The sequence below is a fragment of the Haliotis rubra genome, unplaced genomic scaffold (genome assembly GCF_003918875.1).
Source record: "Haliotis rubra isolate DU_JTF1 unplaced genomic scaffold, ASM391887v1 Scf338, whole genome shotgun sequence".
NCBI classification, from domain to species: Eukaryota; Metazoa; Mollusca; class Gastropoda; order Lepetellida; family Haliotidae; genus Haliotis; species Haliotis rubra.
Genome location: NW_025767011.1, coordinates 187,996 through 206,067, shown reverse-complemented (window position 1 = coordinate 206,067; position 18,072 = coordinate 187,996). Strand labels below are relative to the sequence as shown.

General features: G+C 40.5%; 1 protein-coding gene and 1 long non-coding RNA gene across 2 annotated transcripts in view; both read left to right on the top strand.

Moving 5' to 3' along the window:
• Nucleotides 1-18,072, top strand: part of LOC124284509 — a 31,520-nt gene that overhangs the window by 1,624 nt on the left and 11,824 nt on the right. The window lies entirely within an intron of this gene.
• On the top strand, nt 1,788-9,697 carry LOC124284508 (beta-microseminoprotein-like). Its single transcript, XM_046720593.1, has 3 exons — nt 1,788-1,898; nt 7,879-7,999; nt 9,528-9,697. The coding sequence occupies exons 1-3, from the start codon at nt 1,811-1,813 to the stop codon at nt 9,661-9,663; spliced, it is 345 nt and encodes a 114-aa protein (XP_046576549.1). The 5' UTR covers nt 1,788-1,810; the 3' UTR covers nt 9,664-9,697.

Below are 18,072 nucleotides of genomic sequence, written 5' to 3'. Positions count from 1 at the left end.
CATTTCATTCGGTGAATTAAATATTATGAAGAATACAGGCAAGAAGAAATAATATCCCAAGAGAATTAAGATTTTGTCCATTTTGTAAGAACATTTTAGAAGATGAGGTTCATTTTATGTCTATTTGCCCACAATATGATGATTTAAGAACAGGATACATGTTAAATATTGACTGTAAAGATAGAAACTCTCTCATTCGCCTTCTTCAAAATGAAAATAGCAATTATTTATGTATGTATGCAAATTATATCAAGGAAGCGTTTATGCGACGTAGCGCATTATTATTGTGAATATATAAAATTTATCATCCAAAACTGTGTTCCACAGGAGATATCGCTTGTGTGAGATCAAACGATATCTCCTAGGAGATATCGCTTTGACAGTAGATTTTGTACAATGCCCTGACAATGCTATGACGTCATGTACTTGATGACATCACAATGCTATGACATCGCTGCACTGCAAGTGTAATTGCAGTAACATGTTCAGAGATGTACATTTTTCATTAAAAATTAATGAAGAGTGATTTTGGATGATAAATAGAATCTCACCCTCGTGTCTTCTGATATCAAATATATCAACACTCGTTGATAAAGTAAAAATATCCTCGGCAAGCCTCGGATATTTGTAACTTTATCAACTCGTGTTGATATAATTGATATCAGAAGACACTTGGGTGAGATTCTCTATATGTTCTAGTTATTGTGCACATCATACCTTTTGTATTGTAATATATATTGTACATGGGCCTGTGGCCTTTCTACTGAATAAAGTTATATATATTTCACTGGTTAGAGCCAGGATAGAATACAAGAAATTTAGCATGGCTTATAGATGTCTTAACAATGCAGCTCCATCCTATCTCTCTAGTCTTGTCAGAGAGTACGTTCCAACAAGGACTCTTAGATCAGCCAATCAGTCGCTGCTCATCGTCCCAAATGCACGTCTGAAGACATACGGACATCGACGTTTTTCCTACTTGTCAGCTATCCTCTGGAACAATATGCATGGGTGCCTCAAAGGACCACCCTCAACAGCCAGTTTCCAGTCTAATTTTATAACTTTCCTGTTCAAGAAGCACTATGCCTCAAGTGCCTCCGTTGTTTTGATCCCTCCTTCTTGTCTGAACTCTTACATCCGTATGTCCCTCCACGCAACTTGCGCTCAAACACACAAATCTACTGGTCATCCCATCCTACAAACTGAAATCCTTTGGACACCGATCGTTCTCTTACTCTGCAAATCTGCTTTGGAACTCTCTCCCATGTGCCATTATAAGCTCTGACACAACTGACATTTTTAAGTCCAGACTTAAAACCCACCTTTTCTCAGTATATTACGTATAATTTCAGCTGTAAATACTCCTGTGTAAATATTCTGTAGCTCTATGAGCATGCCTTAGGGTGTGGAAAGGGCGCATTATAAATATGCATTTATTATTATTTTTATAATCTGAATCCTGCAATGACCACAAACCCGTGACTATCCGAGTTAGAATTGGTCTTCAGATGCCCATGCTTGTCGTAAGAGGCGATTAAGGGGCCTCAAGCTCGTTGACTTGATTGACATATGTCATCCTGTCCCAATTGCGTAGATTGATGCTCATGTTGTTGATCACTGGATAGTCTTATCCAGACTCGAGTATATACGGAATGCCGCCATATAGCTGCAATATTGCTGAGTGCGGCGTAAAACTAAAGTCAATCACTCACTGCAATGACCAAACACTGCAGTGGTGGACGAGGTTCGTTTGGTTCTACTTGCATTTGTTGTTACCGTTCTTTCAGAAAGACCTACTCGCCAATACGCCATGTATCTGCAAGTATTCACTCTTCTTACCCTGGTTACCTGTGCCCTGGGATATCTTGCCAGTGGTGCGATTGAAACGGAAACAAACAGTGAGTTTACAGTCTGAACTTCTCACTGTTTTCTTCTTATTCATACATCCCAGAATATATACTGAGTCAAAAAAGAAACTTCACATTCTTTCTTCAGGGCACTATAAAAGAACAAGAGATGGTAGGATGGTTAAATTGTTATTATTTTATTGCTGAGATCTGTGTGATGTACTCGATACACTGACAGTGCCATAATCAGTTCCATTGGGCTACACCGCCGAAACATTGGTATACAGAATGTCAAGTCACAAGAATAACAATTTCTCTGTTCAATATCGTGTATGGCCGCCCCGCGCATTCACCACTGCCAAACACCGTCTCCTCATCGACTGTCTGATGCTTGTGAACACGTGGCTGGGGATTCTGCACCATTGCTCTTGCAAGACAGCGCCAAGTTCCTGCAAATTCTGAGGTTGGTTCCTAAGACCAAGAAGCCTTCTCCCAAGTGCATCCCAAACGTGTTCTATTGGATTAAGGTCAGGGGACCTCGATGGCCAATCCATGACGTTGATTCCAGCGTTTTGAAGGAAATTTCGTGTCAACAGTGCGGTATGCGGTCGAGCATTATCATGCTGGAACGGTAGACCTGGGCCATGAGCCGCCATGAAACGATCGAGTTCAGGGGTGAGCACCTGGTCGCGGTAAGCAGCAGCTGTGAGGTTTCCACGGATGACCGCACCATGCACTTGCCGCACCCGAATCTGTCGACTTCCTGTACACAACATTGGTCATACCGTTCACGACGTCGTCTCCAGACTCTATGCCTGCCGTCCGCGAATCTGAAGGTAAACCTGGATTCATCGCTAAAGACGACTCGATTCCAGCCTCTCTGGATCCATCGGAGGTGACGTTGGGCCCACAGCAGACGTTGACGTTGATGAAACGGCGTCAATATTGGCCCACGATATGGACGTCGAGAATGGAGATTGGCAGCCCGCAACCGATTTCGAATGGTCTGTGAGGACAGTCGACCTCTAAACATCTCAGTCCTGGTTCGTGTAGCCGACAGAAATATGTCACGTAGGTGACGTAGGACGATTTGACGGTCTTCTGCTCGTGACGTCACACGTGGACGACCCAACCTTGGGCGATCAGAAGTGGTGCCAGTTTGTTGACGACGACCTCACAAGTCATACACAGTACGACGGCTGCATCCCATTGCTCTTGCGACGTCATTAACTGATCTTCCGTTAGAACTGTGGTTTAAAAGTGTTTTTTTCAATTCTTGAGGCCAATGCAAACACGTGCATATGAAGAAAACTTCGATGCGAAGATCACGAGATCGACTGCACGTGCAAAACCTGATTTGGCACTTACGTCATGTGCACGACGAATGGATGGGTTTGAGTGGGTTTTGCTAACGTTTTACTAGAGTCGAAAGATAGGGATCCAAATTTGGGATACATAGATGTATCATCAGAAAAAAATATTCATTATTTTTCAAACTACATTTTGTGAAGTTTCTTTTTTGACCCAGATATATAAGAGGCATCGGTACATAATGTTGTTTCGTACTGTATATGAGTTACGACCTGTGTATGTTTGACTGCATCTGGTAACATGCAAGGTACAAGTCATTTAACATTACCCATTATTTCTCAACAGATATTTGCATGTACATAAGTATACATAGTACAGTGTATGAAGACGTCTACTGCATGTTTGACTGTTTCTAATCACCTGCAAGGCATAAATCATTTTTAACATTAAAGTGTACTCTTTAAAGTTTATAATTAAATATTGGACCACAATATGGACGTCGAGAATTGAGATTGGCAGCCCGTAACCGATTTCGAATGGTCTGTGAGGACAGTCGACCTCTAAACATCTCAGTCCTGGTTCGTGTAGCCGGCAGAAATATGTCACGTAGGTGATGTAGGACGATTTGACGGTCTTCTGCTCATGACGTCACACGTGGACGACCCGACCTTGGGCGATCAGAAGTGGTGCCAGTTTGTTGTAGACGACCTCTCAAGTCATAAACAGTACGACGGCTGCATCCCATTGCTCTTGCGACGTCAATAACTGATCTTCCCGCTTGCAACATGCCAACGGCACGTTCACGTTGCACATCTTGCAATCGTGGCATTTCAAGTACCCTTAGAACTGTGGTTTAAAAGTGTTTTTTTCGGTTCTTGAGGCCAATGCAAACACGTGCATATGAAGAAAACTTCGATGCGAAGATCACGTGATCGATTTGGCACTAACGTCATTTGCGCGACGAATGGATGGGTTTGAGTGGGTTTTGCTAACGTTTTTCTAGAGTCGAAAGATAGGGATCCCATTTCAGATACATAGATGTATCATCAGAGAAAAATTATTCATTATTTTTCAAATTACATTTGTGAAGTTTCTTTTTTGACTGAGTATAGTTGCCATAAAAACTGAAAAAAAACCGCGATGCCTTTTGAGTGAACGAGTATACGAGAGCTTAATTTTGAAACTTTTTAGCATAAATTATCTTTATAGAAAATTCAATTTCTCGTTTACCAAATTATGTGTATATATACCCTTCAAAAGAGAAACTATACATGCTGTTTTGCTCAATTACAGTAAATTCGTCACTTTACAAATTTCCAAAACATGATTACTCAGAAAGTGTTTGGTAAAACCACAGAGTCAGAGTAAAATGTCAGTATCTGGTGTGACCACAATGAACATCGTTAACAGCTTGGCAGTGGTGACCCATAGAAGAAAGGAGATGCCGAATGCTGTCTTGAAGAATGTTTTGATACTCTTGCTGAAGTGCTGTGTGCAGTTCTTGTAGTGTCTGAGGTGGCGGATCACGCTGGCGCAAGCATAGATCAAGAGTATCACATAGATGTTCAATGGGGAACAAGGTAACACCTGAAAAAGCCAAGGTAACACCTGAACATTGTTTTGCTGGAGGAAGTCCTGTCAAACGCGTGGAACGTGAGGTCGAGCATTGTCATGCTCCAAACACCAACCGTTGATTATTAATGAAGGTAACGGTGTGACGTTGAACTGGTCTTCTGGCAAAAAGTCGGGCATCCCATAACCAATTGCACACTGTCTGGTCGGAGATTCGGCGCAGTCCAGGGAAGTCGGATTGTTGTGGATGATGCGGCCGTGTTGTTTAAACGAAGTTGTCTCAACTGGATGTATCAAATCTTGGGCGACGTGGGTAACTCTAGGTCGACCTCACCTGGGTCTGTCATTAACACTCCCAGTATAGTTGTATCGGGACCGTAGGTTTGAGATGGTCTGTCTGGATACGCTGAAGAGCCTTACCATCTCATGCTGCGAAGTCTACAGTCATAGGCTCCAGCTCAAGGTGATATACAATTTGATGATGAACGTGCATTTCATGTAAGATACGTTTTAGCGATTCACTACAGACGTAAGTGTAACGGTACGTTTTTCTTAAATGTTTCTTTTTTCGAACGTTTTGTCGTCGACATCCATTCCCCACGTGTTGGAATTCAGCGTGCATTGGTTTCTGTCAAAAAAAATCTGTTTACATTCTGTTTTTAAACAGCGTATTTTCGAAATTTCGGGTATTTCATCTTTACTTAATTTTATGATCGAAATTTCGCTTTTTTGGTGATTATTTCGAAAACTGGAAATTTGAATTGTTTTTCATAAATGTCTCGATGTTTTAATTACTTTTTCGACATTTAGAGTACTTTTTTATATCGGGGAGCGCCAGCATTGTTCTTCTCTACATTACCCAAATGGGTATCTAAACCTGATACTTCGGCTTCAGAAGCCCCAAAAAGAAAAACAAAACAAACAAAAAACTAGGCTCTTGGAATTCATACACAAGGTAAAATTGCTGTCAGGCATCGAACGGTGGACAAAATCAACAACCCTTTCATTAAGAGTTACTAGGTACATAGAACTTCAACACTTGTGCGTTTTCATTATAATAAACCAAAACGTGGGCGCCAGACACTGCGAATAGCGAATGATGTACTTCATGTAGTGTCTTTTCTTTTTCGTAGTATAGCCTGCATTATCATACCCCACGATTTGACGTTCATATTTTACCCGTGAAGATCCGGGTCAGAATTGATCTTCGGCAACCCATGCTTGTCGTAAAAGGCGACTAACGGGATCGGGTAGTCAGGCTTGGTGACTTGGTTGACACATGTCATCGTAACCCAATTGCTTATATCTATGATCATGCTGTTGATCACTGGATTGTCTGGTCCAGGCTCGATTATTTACAGACCACCGCCATATAGTTGGAATATTGCTATGTGCGGCGTTAAACAACAAACCCGCCAACGACTTTGATGTTCATACAACTGATTTCCGACTACTGATCTCTTTTCAAGCAGTTGTATAATCAAGTGGCCCATGTCAAGCATTGACAAATAAAGGCAACTGCATGTTACTGGTAATATAAACAGTTGTGGCTACATGGTGTCAGGACGAGTCTCTCATTCCAGGATAACGCAGGCCCTGAGTAAATCTTTCTAAAACAAATCGGATGGACTGCACGGGTGGAGCAGACAGTGTGCGAAATAGTTTCCAAACTTTGCTAGCCAGGCGGGCTAGATATGCCTGAAGGTTATTAGCCCACAAAATAATTCACTAGCCCGACATTTAAATGTAGGAACTAATCAAAAGATTACAAAGATAGATGAGAATAAGATATTGTAGGCATGACACGGGTTTCATCATTAAGCTGCTAATATACTTCCCATCAAAGGTTTAGACTCACTTAAAATACTCACTATATGTTATGCATATATATGGTTACATCGAAGATAGATTTGTCCTCTAACTTGAGGGAACCAACTACAAACCTTATGCAGATGAATTGCACGAGGATCACGGATCAAATAGCTGAAAAGCATGTGTCAATATCGTCCATATGAACAGCTGCGTTTTGGTGTAAAGTTTTGTAAAGAAATCATCAATTTTCACTGATTTTTATTATTTATTGCACTCATTACAATAATCTTTTCAACGTCACGAATTTGTTTTACAATACAACAGTTCACGTGTAAACATTACCTTTAAGCATTATGGAATATTTAGCAAAATCTAGTCTAGAACTGTTGCCTGCAATAAGTAGATATAGAGTCTAATGTTTTTATGAGAAGTATATGATTTTATCAGGCCATAATCTTGCATGACTTAAAAGTGTATTATAATTTAACAAGTCGGAAATAGTGATATATTCACAAAATGACGCCATGAAAATTCACTAGCCAGACGGGCCAGTGACTGTGGAATGGCCCGACTAGATTTTTACTAGCAACGGCTAGCGGGCCAGTGGCTATTTCACACACTGGGTGCAGATACATCCACCTTTCGTGAATACCTGCTAGCATTGCTGTCTGAAAGTGATTCAAAAGCATTTGATAGTCCAAAACGAACTATGTATAGAGCTGTTGAGTCGAGATTTCTTTGGTTGCATAAGGGCATTCATGCTATTGCAATTCTGGTATCCTTTGGCACACACAAGGTCAGAGGAAGCAGATTGAGAAGGTCCACTGACAAATCGCGCCATGAGAACGCTACTTTAGGGAGAAACAAGAGCAAAGCCATCAGAAAATTGGAAGACACAGACAGAGAGTGATCCACTGAATTGTTTCTTCCAAGCCGTCCAGCGGAATCTCTGTGCTTGGAAATGAGTGGCACTTGGTTTTCAGTATCATTTACAAAGAGGAAATCCGATTCATGGGGATCTTTCATTAACTCCCCTTTACTAACATCCAAAACAACCATCACGTCCCCACAACTTAGCAGTCCGCCAATGCCGCTCTACATCCAAAACAGTTTTGACTTCTTCAAGAGTTGTTGATGAAATGTTGATGTTTCGTAGTCAAATCTTATTGGTTCCATGCCGAGCTCCGAAAAGCAATGGAATTTTTAGGTTCGATGTAATTTACGAGACTCACTAAAACAATAACCCGTGTTTCATGTGAGAGTTAGGTCATACTGAAGTTTACGTTGAGAAAAGCAAATGAAAGGAACCGTGTAATGCTTGATGTTTTCCTTTCAGAGTGGGGAACAGTGATTTCCTTTTGTACCTACAAAGGTATTCAGTTCCTGCCCGGATCGGAGTGGAAAACAACGGAATGCATGGACTGTTCGTGCTCAGAGTCAGGACTCCACTGTCAAGGGTAGGTACTAAATACCGCGGGGATTCTTTAGTCAGGGATAGGCAGATAACACTGTCGGGGCTCTTCTGTCGAGGTATGCAGATAACAATGCTGGGACTCTTCCGTCAGGGGTAGGTAGATAACAATGCTGGGACTTTTCTGTTAGGGGTAGGTAGATACCACTCCTTGGACTCTCATGTCAGGGGTAGGTAGATAACAATGCTGGGACTCTTCTGTTAGGGGTATGTAGATAACACTCCTTGGACTCTCATGTCAGGGGTAGGTAGATAACAATGCTGGGACTCTACTGTCAGGGGTATGTAGATAACACTCCTTGGACTATCATGTCAGAGGTATGTAGATAACACTGCTGGGACTCTTCCGGCAGGGGTATGTAGATAAGACTGCTGGGACTCTTCCGTCAGGGGTAGGTAGATAACAATGCTGTGACTCTTCTGTCAGGGGTAGGTAGATACCACTGTGTGGACTCTTACGTCCGGGGTATGTAGATAACACTCCTTGGACTCTCATGTCAGAGGTATGTAGATAACACTGCTGGGACTCTTCTGTCAGGGGTAGGTGGATAACACTGTTGGGACTCTTCTGTCATGGGTAGGTGGATAACACTTTTGGGACTCTTCTGTCTGGGGTAGGTGGATATCACTGTTGGGACTTATCTGCCATGGGTAGGTGGATAACACTGTAAGGACACTTCTGTCAGGGGTAGGTAGATAACACTGTTGGGACTCTTCTGTCAGGGGTAGGTGGATAACACTTTTTGGACTCTTCTGTCAGAGCCAGGTGGATATCAATTTGGTACTGTTTTGTCAGAGGTATATAGATATCACTGTTGGTACTGTTTGTCAGAGGTATATAGATATCAGTGTTTTGACTGTTTGGCAGAGGTATATAGATATCACTGTTGGACTGTTTTGTCAGGGGTAGGTGGATATCACTGGGGGGGGTAGTAGAATAACACGTCGATGCGCAGCCTGTTGTTAGCCCCTGGACATGTTTCTCCCTCTTCTTCAAAATACATCACGTACACAAACGCACTTTGCAGTTGTGAATTCTTTGATCCACTGCCATTGTAGGACAAGAACCAATATTGAGAAGCTGGTACATCTCGCCACTCCTGACACTAAATCACGGCTATGTTTAATGTTTTAAAATTTAAAAATCGAATACTTACTGGAAAATTGAATTTTAAAAGAAAGGACATTTAAGCGTTTCTACGGTACTTTAGGGGACATGCGTGGGGATGTTAGTGTGTGTTTTGTGTGTGTTTCATATCAGAATGAATGAATAACAATCATATCAAGCGATATTACATAAAAATGATAGCTGAGTTAAAATCAACAGCTTTGATTTATCGGTGATGCGACATGAATACACCATTATTATGTCAACGATTCTTGATTTCCTGAATGTTAATATCAGTGTTACGCATAAACAGATTACAGCGGCAGGTAAACATAAGATGGACACTACCGTATTGGTGTTGGAAGTGTTTTCAGTTTCAAGACATGCAGCAACATTTTATTTGTAGATTTGGCTATGCAGCAGGGGCATTTGGGCCACCTGAGGGCTGCAAGGTTGTCAATGATGCCTGTCTGGTTAGGATGGTGGATGCGGAGGATGAATTGGAGGACTGTGCGCCACCAGAGCCAAACATTCAAGAGTAATGTACTCCTGCATCTGATAAACATCAAGTAACCCTGTCGGAGTCCTTCTTTGTTTAAGAGAATGAGGGTCAATCGGGTGTAGGAAGCGAGCTCCATCGTTCGGGGTGCGTGTGGGGTTAGGTTGGGTTTATTAGATGTTGCGAAGGGGCCTGATATTGAAAATCCACGACCAAATCATCAAGGTTCGCTAGGTACGCAAACCTTCATGTACATGTATGTATTTCAAATACTAGTATATTATTGTTTGTGTGTTCTTTAACGCTGCACTCTGCAATTTTACAGCTATTTGGCACCGGTCTGTAACTAACCGAATCTGGACCAGACTATCCAGTGATCAACGGCATAAACAGCAAGCTACGCAATTGGGAAACAATGACATGTCTCAACTAAGTCAGCGAGATCTCGTTAGTCACCTCTTACGAACATCATGGGATACTGAAGACCAACTCCAATACGTATCTCGACATATATATCATAGTAAAAAGTGTATATATATTTTTGCCCAGTATATTATTTGCTTATTTACAACTTTTTAATTTTCTATGCATTCAACCTGTTGTAGATTAATAAACTTTTAAACAGTTTTTCTCTTTCCTGAAAAAAATAGCTCAGTGGTTGACAATTACTCTCCTAAGGACTTGACAATTGTCGGTGTTAAATAGTTATTGAATATCGCTACATTTCTTACGGATGAGAAAAGGGATTTGTCATTTCTATTTGGATATCAACGTCGTTTAGCTTAATGATGTATGAACTGTTCGCGAATCGATTAAGAACAGCTGTTAACCGTGTAAACTGAATGGTTTATGTGTCCCATTATTGATCCTAATGTGTTAGTAATAAAACAAAGTCAATATCAGTATATATAATAGTCCACAGAAATTTTCCAATAATAATAATAATAATAGGCCATTTATATAGCGCCTTTCCACGTCACAGGGATATGCTCAAAGCGCTTCCTGAGCTCAAGTTAAAACTATATACAGTTGGCAGGTACGGATGATTGGAAGTCACTTGTAGCGAAGAAATAGATGAGTCTTTAGTCGTGTTTTGAATGTACTTAGGGAAGGAGATGATTTTAACTCGATAGGAGAGAGTTCCACAGAGAAGCTGCTGCATATGAAAAGGTCCTTGAGCCAAATGATTTGAGACTGTAGCTCGGGACAGCAAGTAACAGTTGTTGTGATGAGCGCAGGGTTCTTTCTGGAGAGTAATGTGTCAGAAGGTCTTGAAGGTAGGAAGGTCCTGAGTTGTAGAAAGACTGGTAGGTGAGGCAGAGAATCTTGAAATCAATCCTTTCACGAATACGGAGCCAGTGTAGAGAGTTTAGGATGGGAGAGATGTGACAGCGAGGACTGGTGAGAGTGATGATGCGTGCAGCTTTGTTCTGGATTTTCTGAAGACGATGGAGTTGAGAGGAAGAGATGCCAAACAGTAAACTGTTGCAGTAATCCAGGCGGGATAAAATCAGTGTCCGCACAAGGGTGGCAGTGGCTTCTTTTGTTAGGACTTTGCGGATGCTGCCGATGTTCTTCAGATGGTAGTGGCAGGTCTTTACTAGATGATTTATTTGCTTGTCCATGCTGAGGTTTGAGTCCAAAAGAACGCCAAGGTTTTTCACAAGAGGAGAAAAAGGAATCGAAGATTGCCCAATGGAGATATCTTTGATGATAAGGTTTCGTTGTCTTGAGATTGTGGAGATGACCATTGTTTCTGTTTTATAGTCGTTAAGTTTCAGCTTGTTAGCAGACATCCAGGATCTTGTGCTCGAGAGGCATGCTTCAAGGTTGGACTTGCACTCTAACTGACTTTGTTCTGACGACTTAAAACTGTCAAACAATTGGCTGTCGTCCGCATAGAAATGATGAGGCACATGATAAGCAGACATCAGTTTTCCGAGCGGTTGAGTATACAGGGAGAAAAGAGTTGGTCCAAGAACTGATCCCTGGGGAACTCCACAGGTTAGGGTGTGACTGGATGATGAAGACGTTCCGATGTGAATGGACTGGGTTCTGTCTGAAAGGTAGGATCTTAGCCAGTCAAGAACTGTATTAGTCAAACCAAATTCTTTCACCAAACGCTCAAGAAGAATTTCATGGTTAATTGTGTCGAAAGCCGCAGATAAATCCAGGAGGACAAGCAAAGCAGATTCACCATGGTCGACTGCAGATCTGACAGAGTTCAAGACATAATTTAGAGCAGTTTCTGTGCTGTGAGCCTGCCTGTAGGCAGATTGGTAACAATCAGTCAAGTTATGCCCAGAAAGATGATCCGAGAGTTGTTGTTTGACTACTTTCTCCAGAACTTTAGACATGAACATCAAATTTGAGACAGGACGATAGTTTTTTAGACTCTGAGGGTCAAGCGTGGTTTTCTTGATGAGTGGTTTGACTACAGCTCGCTTAAAGCATGATGGTACACAACCTGATGATAAACTTAGGTTGATGATCTTGGTAATGATTGGCAGAATGATATCCAGTATTTTCAAAAGGAATTTTGTCGGGATAGGATCAAGCTCACATGAAGTTGGTTTTGACGAAAGCATTATTTTCTTGACCTCAGATTCTGTTACTGGACGGAATGAACTGAGCTGGGTACCAATGGGCTCCCCGAATACAACATCCTCAGAAGAAGAATCAATATCACCTCGTAGTTTCGTGATCTTCTCATTGAAGAAGGTGTTGAAATCCTCTGCCAATGTCTTTTCCTCGCCATGAGGAAGTAACACTTCCTTAGATTTTCCAAGGATCTTGTGGAGAGAGCTGTGTAAACGTTTTGGATTTTCTGCAATCCTAGAAATTTCCTCATTGATGTAATGGGCGCGAGCATTCCTGATTTCTTTGGCAACATTGTTTCGGGCACATTTGTACAATTGTCTATGGATCTCCAAGCCAGAGATGCGCCATGTGCGCTCAGCAAAGTGTCTCTTCCTCTTTGCCTCACGGACTTGATCGTTGTACCACGGTGATGCTTCATGATTACGCATTTGCTTCAATTTAACGGGGGCGTGTTTATCTAAGACGGCCGTCAAAGTAGAGTTAAAGAGATCAGATAACTCGTTAACGTCATCAGATGTGTTAGAAAACAGACCTGAATTGCTCAGATCGTGACAGAATATGCCAATGTCAATTTTCTTCAGGTTGCGAGCTGTGATGAACTCGGTATTCGGAGTGGGTCTTTGGAAATTCAGAAGGAAGGAGATCATGAAATGATCGGATATCTGCAAATCATTGACTTCTAGGTCTGTTACCAGATCATCAGATCCTGAGATAACCCAGTCAAGCACATGACCAGAGCGATGTGTGGAACAGCTGACATGTTGTTTGAGGCTGTGGGATTCCAGTACGTTGAGCACTTGCTTAGTTAAGGAATTTTGTTTGATATCATAATGGACATTAAAGTCACCCATGATTACACAAGATCCAAGTTTGGGACTTAGTAAGTCACAGAGTGAAGAAAATTCATCGCAGAAGTTTGAGTTAGTGACGTTATTCACTCTTGATGGTGGGGGCCTATAGAGACACACAATTTTAAAAGATTTTTTTACCACAAGTGACAGTGACAAGCAAATATTCAAATGAAGCAAAGTCAGTATGTAGGTTTGACTTTTCAATAATCAAATCCTTCCTGTAGATCAGTGCGACACCCCCTCCTCTCCTGTTTGGTCTAGGTACATTAAACAGTTTGTAGCCTGGCGGGGTAATTTCATGGCATTTTGACTCATCACCGACGGCAGCTAGCCAAGTTTCAGTGAGAAAGAGCAAATCGATGTCATGATCCAGCATATAGTCGTATATTTCAACTGTTTTGTTTTTGCAAGATTGGGAATTAAATAGATGAACTTTAATCAAATCAGAAGGTTTTGAATTTCCACTTGACTGAATTCCAGGGACATGGGTTGAAAGCTGGTTCATTGACTTATCCAAATTACTGAACACAGCACCTGTTGGTTGATTGTTCTTTTGTTTGCGTCGTCCACCTCGGCTACCCCTCACAAAGGGGCTGATACCCAGGTGCTTGATTAGTTGATATACATCAGGGTCAATCCATTGTCTTTTCTTCACCTGCTTGCCTATAACAATTAGTCGGCTTCTATTCAACTCAGGCTGGCGCACTCCCATTGTCACTGGGCTGTGAAAGACGCTTGCTTCCCTGATTGTTGAACAATGGTAGGCCTCACTGGTTTCAAATATTTGGAAAATCCAGACAAATATTGCAGTGAAAATCAACATTTTCTGTAAGTACTTTTTGCTTCAAAAGTCACAAATACACATGTCTGGATATGTTAGGAACACCATGAACAGTTTTCAAGCAGATCCGCTGAGAATAAACAGGGTTTTTCCAGGAAAATGTGGGAGCTCAGGTGAAATGCAGCCTGTCAGGCGCAGGTAATTGAATTCTTAACAAAACTTTACACCAAAACGAATCTGTTCACATGCACGACATTTGCTCATGCCTTTCGCAATTTGAAGCATCATCCTTGTGCAATTCATCTGCATAAGGTTTTCAGTTGGTTCCCCCAAGTTGGTGGAGAAATTCATCTTCGATGTAACCACATACATATACATAACATATAGTGAGTGCTTTAAGTGAGTCTAAACTTTTGATGGGTAGTATAGTAATAATCCTTTAAATATGCAAAATCTGCAAATGGATTTTGGTTAATTTGCAAAAAAACAACAAATTACTACATGTTTTTTCTTTATTTTTTACAAAGATAACAGGAACATTTGATAAATGACGCTAACCAATTCATTTCGATGATTGATCGGTTGTTATGGACCAATCATCAATTATAAGATTTTAACCAATTCCCAACACTAGTATACAATATCTCTGAGCTAAAGCTAAGTTCTGTAATAAGTTGTAATAGTTTTAGTTTATATGAATCATTTCACTGCTAGTCTTTGGAGATACATTACTGCAATCAGTAGTTATAATCGACACTAATAGCCCACTTGTACAGGTATATGTTGGTCGAAATCGGACGGTTGCTTAGAGAGTTACGGGTTTTTGAATTGTATTTGAGGGCTAGAAATCGTCCAAAACGGGTCTACGGTCAAAACAATTAGTGTTGAGGAATGTCTAGAGCTGATGATTCGAGCTCAGCACATATTGGGATGAAAACTGCTGAAATACATGGCCAAAAACTGAAAACAAAAATAACTGCCAAACGGTACATTTTAGCGACTTGACCCGTCCGGAGAAAATTGTTGGGAATTCGATTGTGCACCTGTACAAGAGATTTCGAAGTGTTGGAACAATCAGTTCTTGAGGTATTTGCTGTCAAAATTTTGGAATTAATTTTTAATTATCTCCCCTTTGCTATTGGGCCTAGAGCCTAGAGATTTTTAAGGGGAATATCTTCATCTCGGTGGGCATCTGTGTGATTTTTTGTAATCGATTCGGAACATTGGTTTAGGAGGTATGTTTGGTACAAACATCGGCGGAAGAATAAATAATAATATTAATCCGAACGATTACAATAGGTCTCCTGCCTAGAGGCAAAAAGCCCTAATAACAGTACGGTAAAGATATACAGGAAGCTTCTTGCCTTACTGGCAATGGGTTTGTTTCGAGTTTGTGTAAAGAGTAGAGTGGGCGAGTAAGGTTTTACGCCGCTTTTAGCAATATTCTGGACGTGTATCAACAAAGTCAACGAGTCTGACAAACAGACCCCCTTAGTCGACTCTTACAATTTGTCAGTGATTTCGAACGCCGATAGAGACATTGTTGGGTTGTAATGTTACGTTAATAACGACAGCTGTAGGTTGTCTACATTTGACCAGGATTTTGTCACATTAAGTTGATGAACTTATCACCCTCTGATTACTTTCTTCAAAACGCTTTTTTTATAGCGGGTGTATTTTGATGTTAGAGGTTTAGAGTTATCTCCCATGAAGCTTTGCAAGCCAGCGTCTGAGGCCATGTTTATGTGAATTAAAAAGGAAATATTCAAATCCTATTGCATCGGAAAAAATAGGACAACTAAGGTCTTTTTACTAAATCACCATCAGTGTAATGTAACGGCACTGTTATAAATAACGACACTGTTATAAATAACGACACTGACAAGCAGATTGATTTATTTCTCCCAGAGCACAGACAGCACAGTAAAAAGACATGAATCTTTCTCATCCGAAGTCCAATTATGTCGTCATCTGACAAGACTTCTTCAGTTCACAGTGAATCATTAAATCAGTCTAAATCAAATCGTTCAAATGTGTCTAGTAAATCGAACGCTAGTTCAGTGATAACGTTGAAAAGAAAATTCCCTCGTGTTGAGCTACAATTTGCTCAGAAGGAGGCTGAGCTTTCGCTTTAAAGGCTGAAATGGACTCTGGACTCTTTGTAAAGGTAGGTGAAATGGATAATGAGCTCACGCTCCTGGAAACACGAAAGAAAATAGCGGTAGCGGTGGAAGAACTACAGGTTTTAGAATCCGTCGACGCACAACCAGAACAACGATTACCGCCACTGCTCCTATCATATGACGTCCTATCATATTGCACGATATTCAGACAGGCAACCACTCTGTTGAAATAATCATCCAGGAACAAGTGCAAGAGACAGCTCAAGTGAAACCTAACAGTTTGCTTAACCCGGAGGCACCACCATACACAACAGATTGCAACTCTCACATGCTACCCACATCGGTAGCATTTTGCTCTCTCTAGACTCACAACCTTGAACAACAAGCCTGTAGAGTGTACACTACCCTATTTCACAGGGGTGTACATGAAAATCGGATGTTGCACCTCTGCAACAACCCATTTTCCATTGTACAGTTTTCCGCGGAAAACAAAGGCTTCACATATTCTCGGTTAGTTTAAGGTATTCCCCACCTTTAATAAATGCAAATTTTAAAATATAACCAGATGATAATGATAATGTTTCTATTCTTGTCATAAATGTCTATTTCAAGCGGCTCTCCGACTGAAGCTGACCTAGCCATCGCAAAAATGTTATTTTACTCCTGATATTACACAAGTGATGACCACACGGTACTTTTGTTCACTTTTACAACAAAATTAGTCTTATTCAAATTCCTGTGTGAAGCTTTAATGCTTATTTAGCGAGAAACATGGCAAAATACAGACTGTACGCCTTAATGATTGTTGCACAGGTTCTGTACGGGCAGTGGCATGAAATAAATATGCCACTGTACGGGGAGTTGTATGATCATGATGACATGTATTTTAACAAAATCCCTGCTACAATGTGTTTTCTTTTAATTTTCAGGCTAAATGCGTGCTACGTTTCTCCTATTACTAATGGCGACTTTCCATTGCTACCAATGTACTCGGACTTTGAGACTAGTATTTGTCATTCAATTGACGCTCATCTAACAAATGTTTTAAAGGCCCTACATCGGATTTGGGATTGTAGCACCAGTAAAATCAAACTTGAGTCTAAAATCTTTCTAAACATTGTGCCAGCTGATCTGATGAAAAATGACAAGGAAATCCACAAATTATTACCAAACATTATTCAAACTGAGGGGCAGATAATTTTTTACTGAGAAATAACCAAACATTATTCCAACACTGGAGCAACTGAAAACTCACATTAACGTAACAAACAGTTACACAACTAAAGTGGTGTACGCAACTTCACTTAATCTAAGATATACTCATTTTATCGCGAATTTTGTGAACATCAATACAATGTATTATGAAACCATTATTTGCTATAAATGATTCGTTACAACTGGCAAGTTAATCGTGACAATCAAGTACACAACACACCTATTGCAAACTTCCCCAGGTCCAGCCACCTCTGACGTAATAATAATTTCAAATACATTGAAAGTTTAGTTTTAATTAAAAAATTCAGAATGTTTATTCATAATATTTCTATACTATTTGGCTATTTTGCTCAATAATCATAATTTATGCATTAGCGATTACAAAGAAAATTTAAAATAATTGTGACTTTGCATACCCTAATGACCATGCTTTTGTCACTAAATTTAATTGTTATCAGAAATATTCGAGTGTATTTATGTGAAAATATTCTTCATTGTCTAATAATCAATGTGTGACTGACATCAAGAATTATTTCAACGAATATTTTATATCTAATGATGAATAGACCGTCAACGGATCGAACTTGGAAATTGACCCAAACATGCGAATTCCTGCACTCAAAATTTATGTTCTAATGTATCCATGTATAAAACTGCATATAGGTCAAAATCGAGAAAATTACGTCATTTTCAATACCTTACTATATTGTGACATAATCATAGGTTGTTATTTATAAGATTGTCTGTGAAAATATTCTGTCTGTTCAACACTGCCAGAGCGTTAACTTCGGCGCCTGTACACTCTAAAATCGTGGTAGCATCTCTAGTGTTTATACATGTAATCCATTGCCTCGACACTCTGACAGACATCACATTCCCTG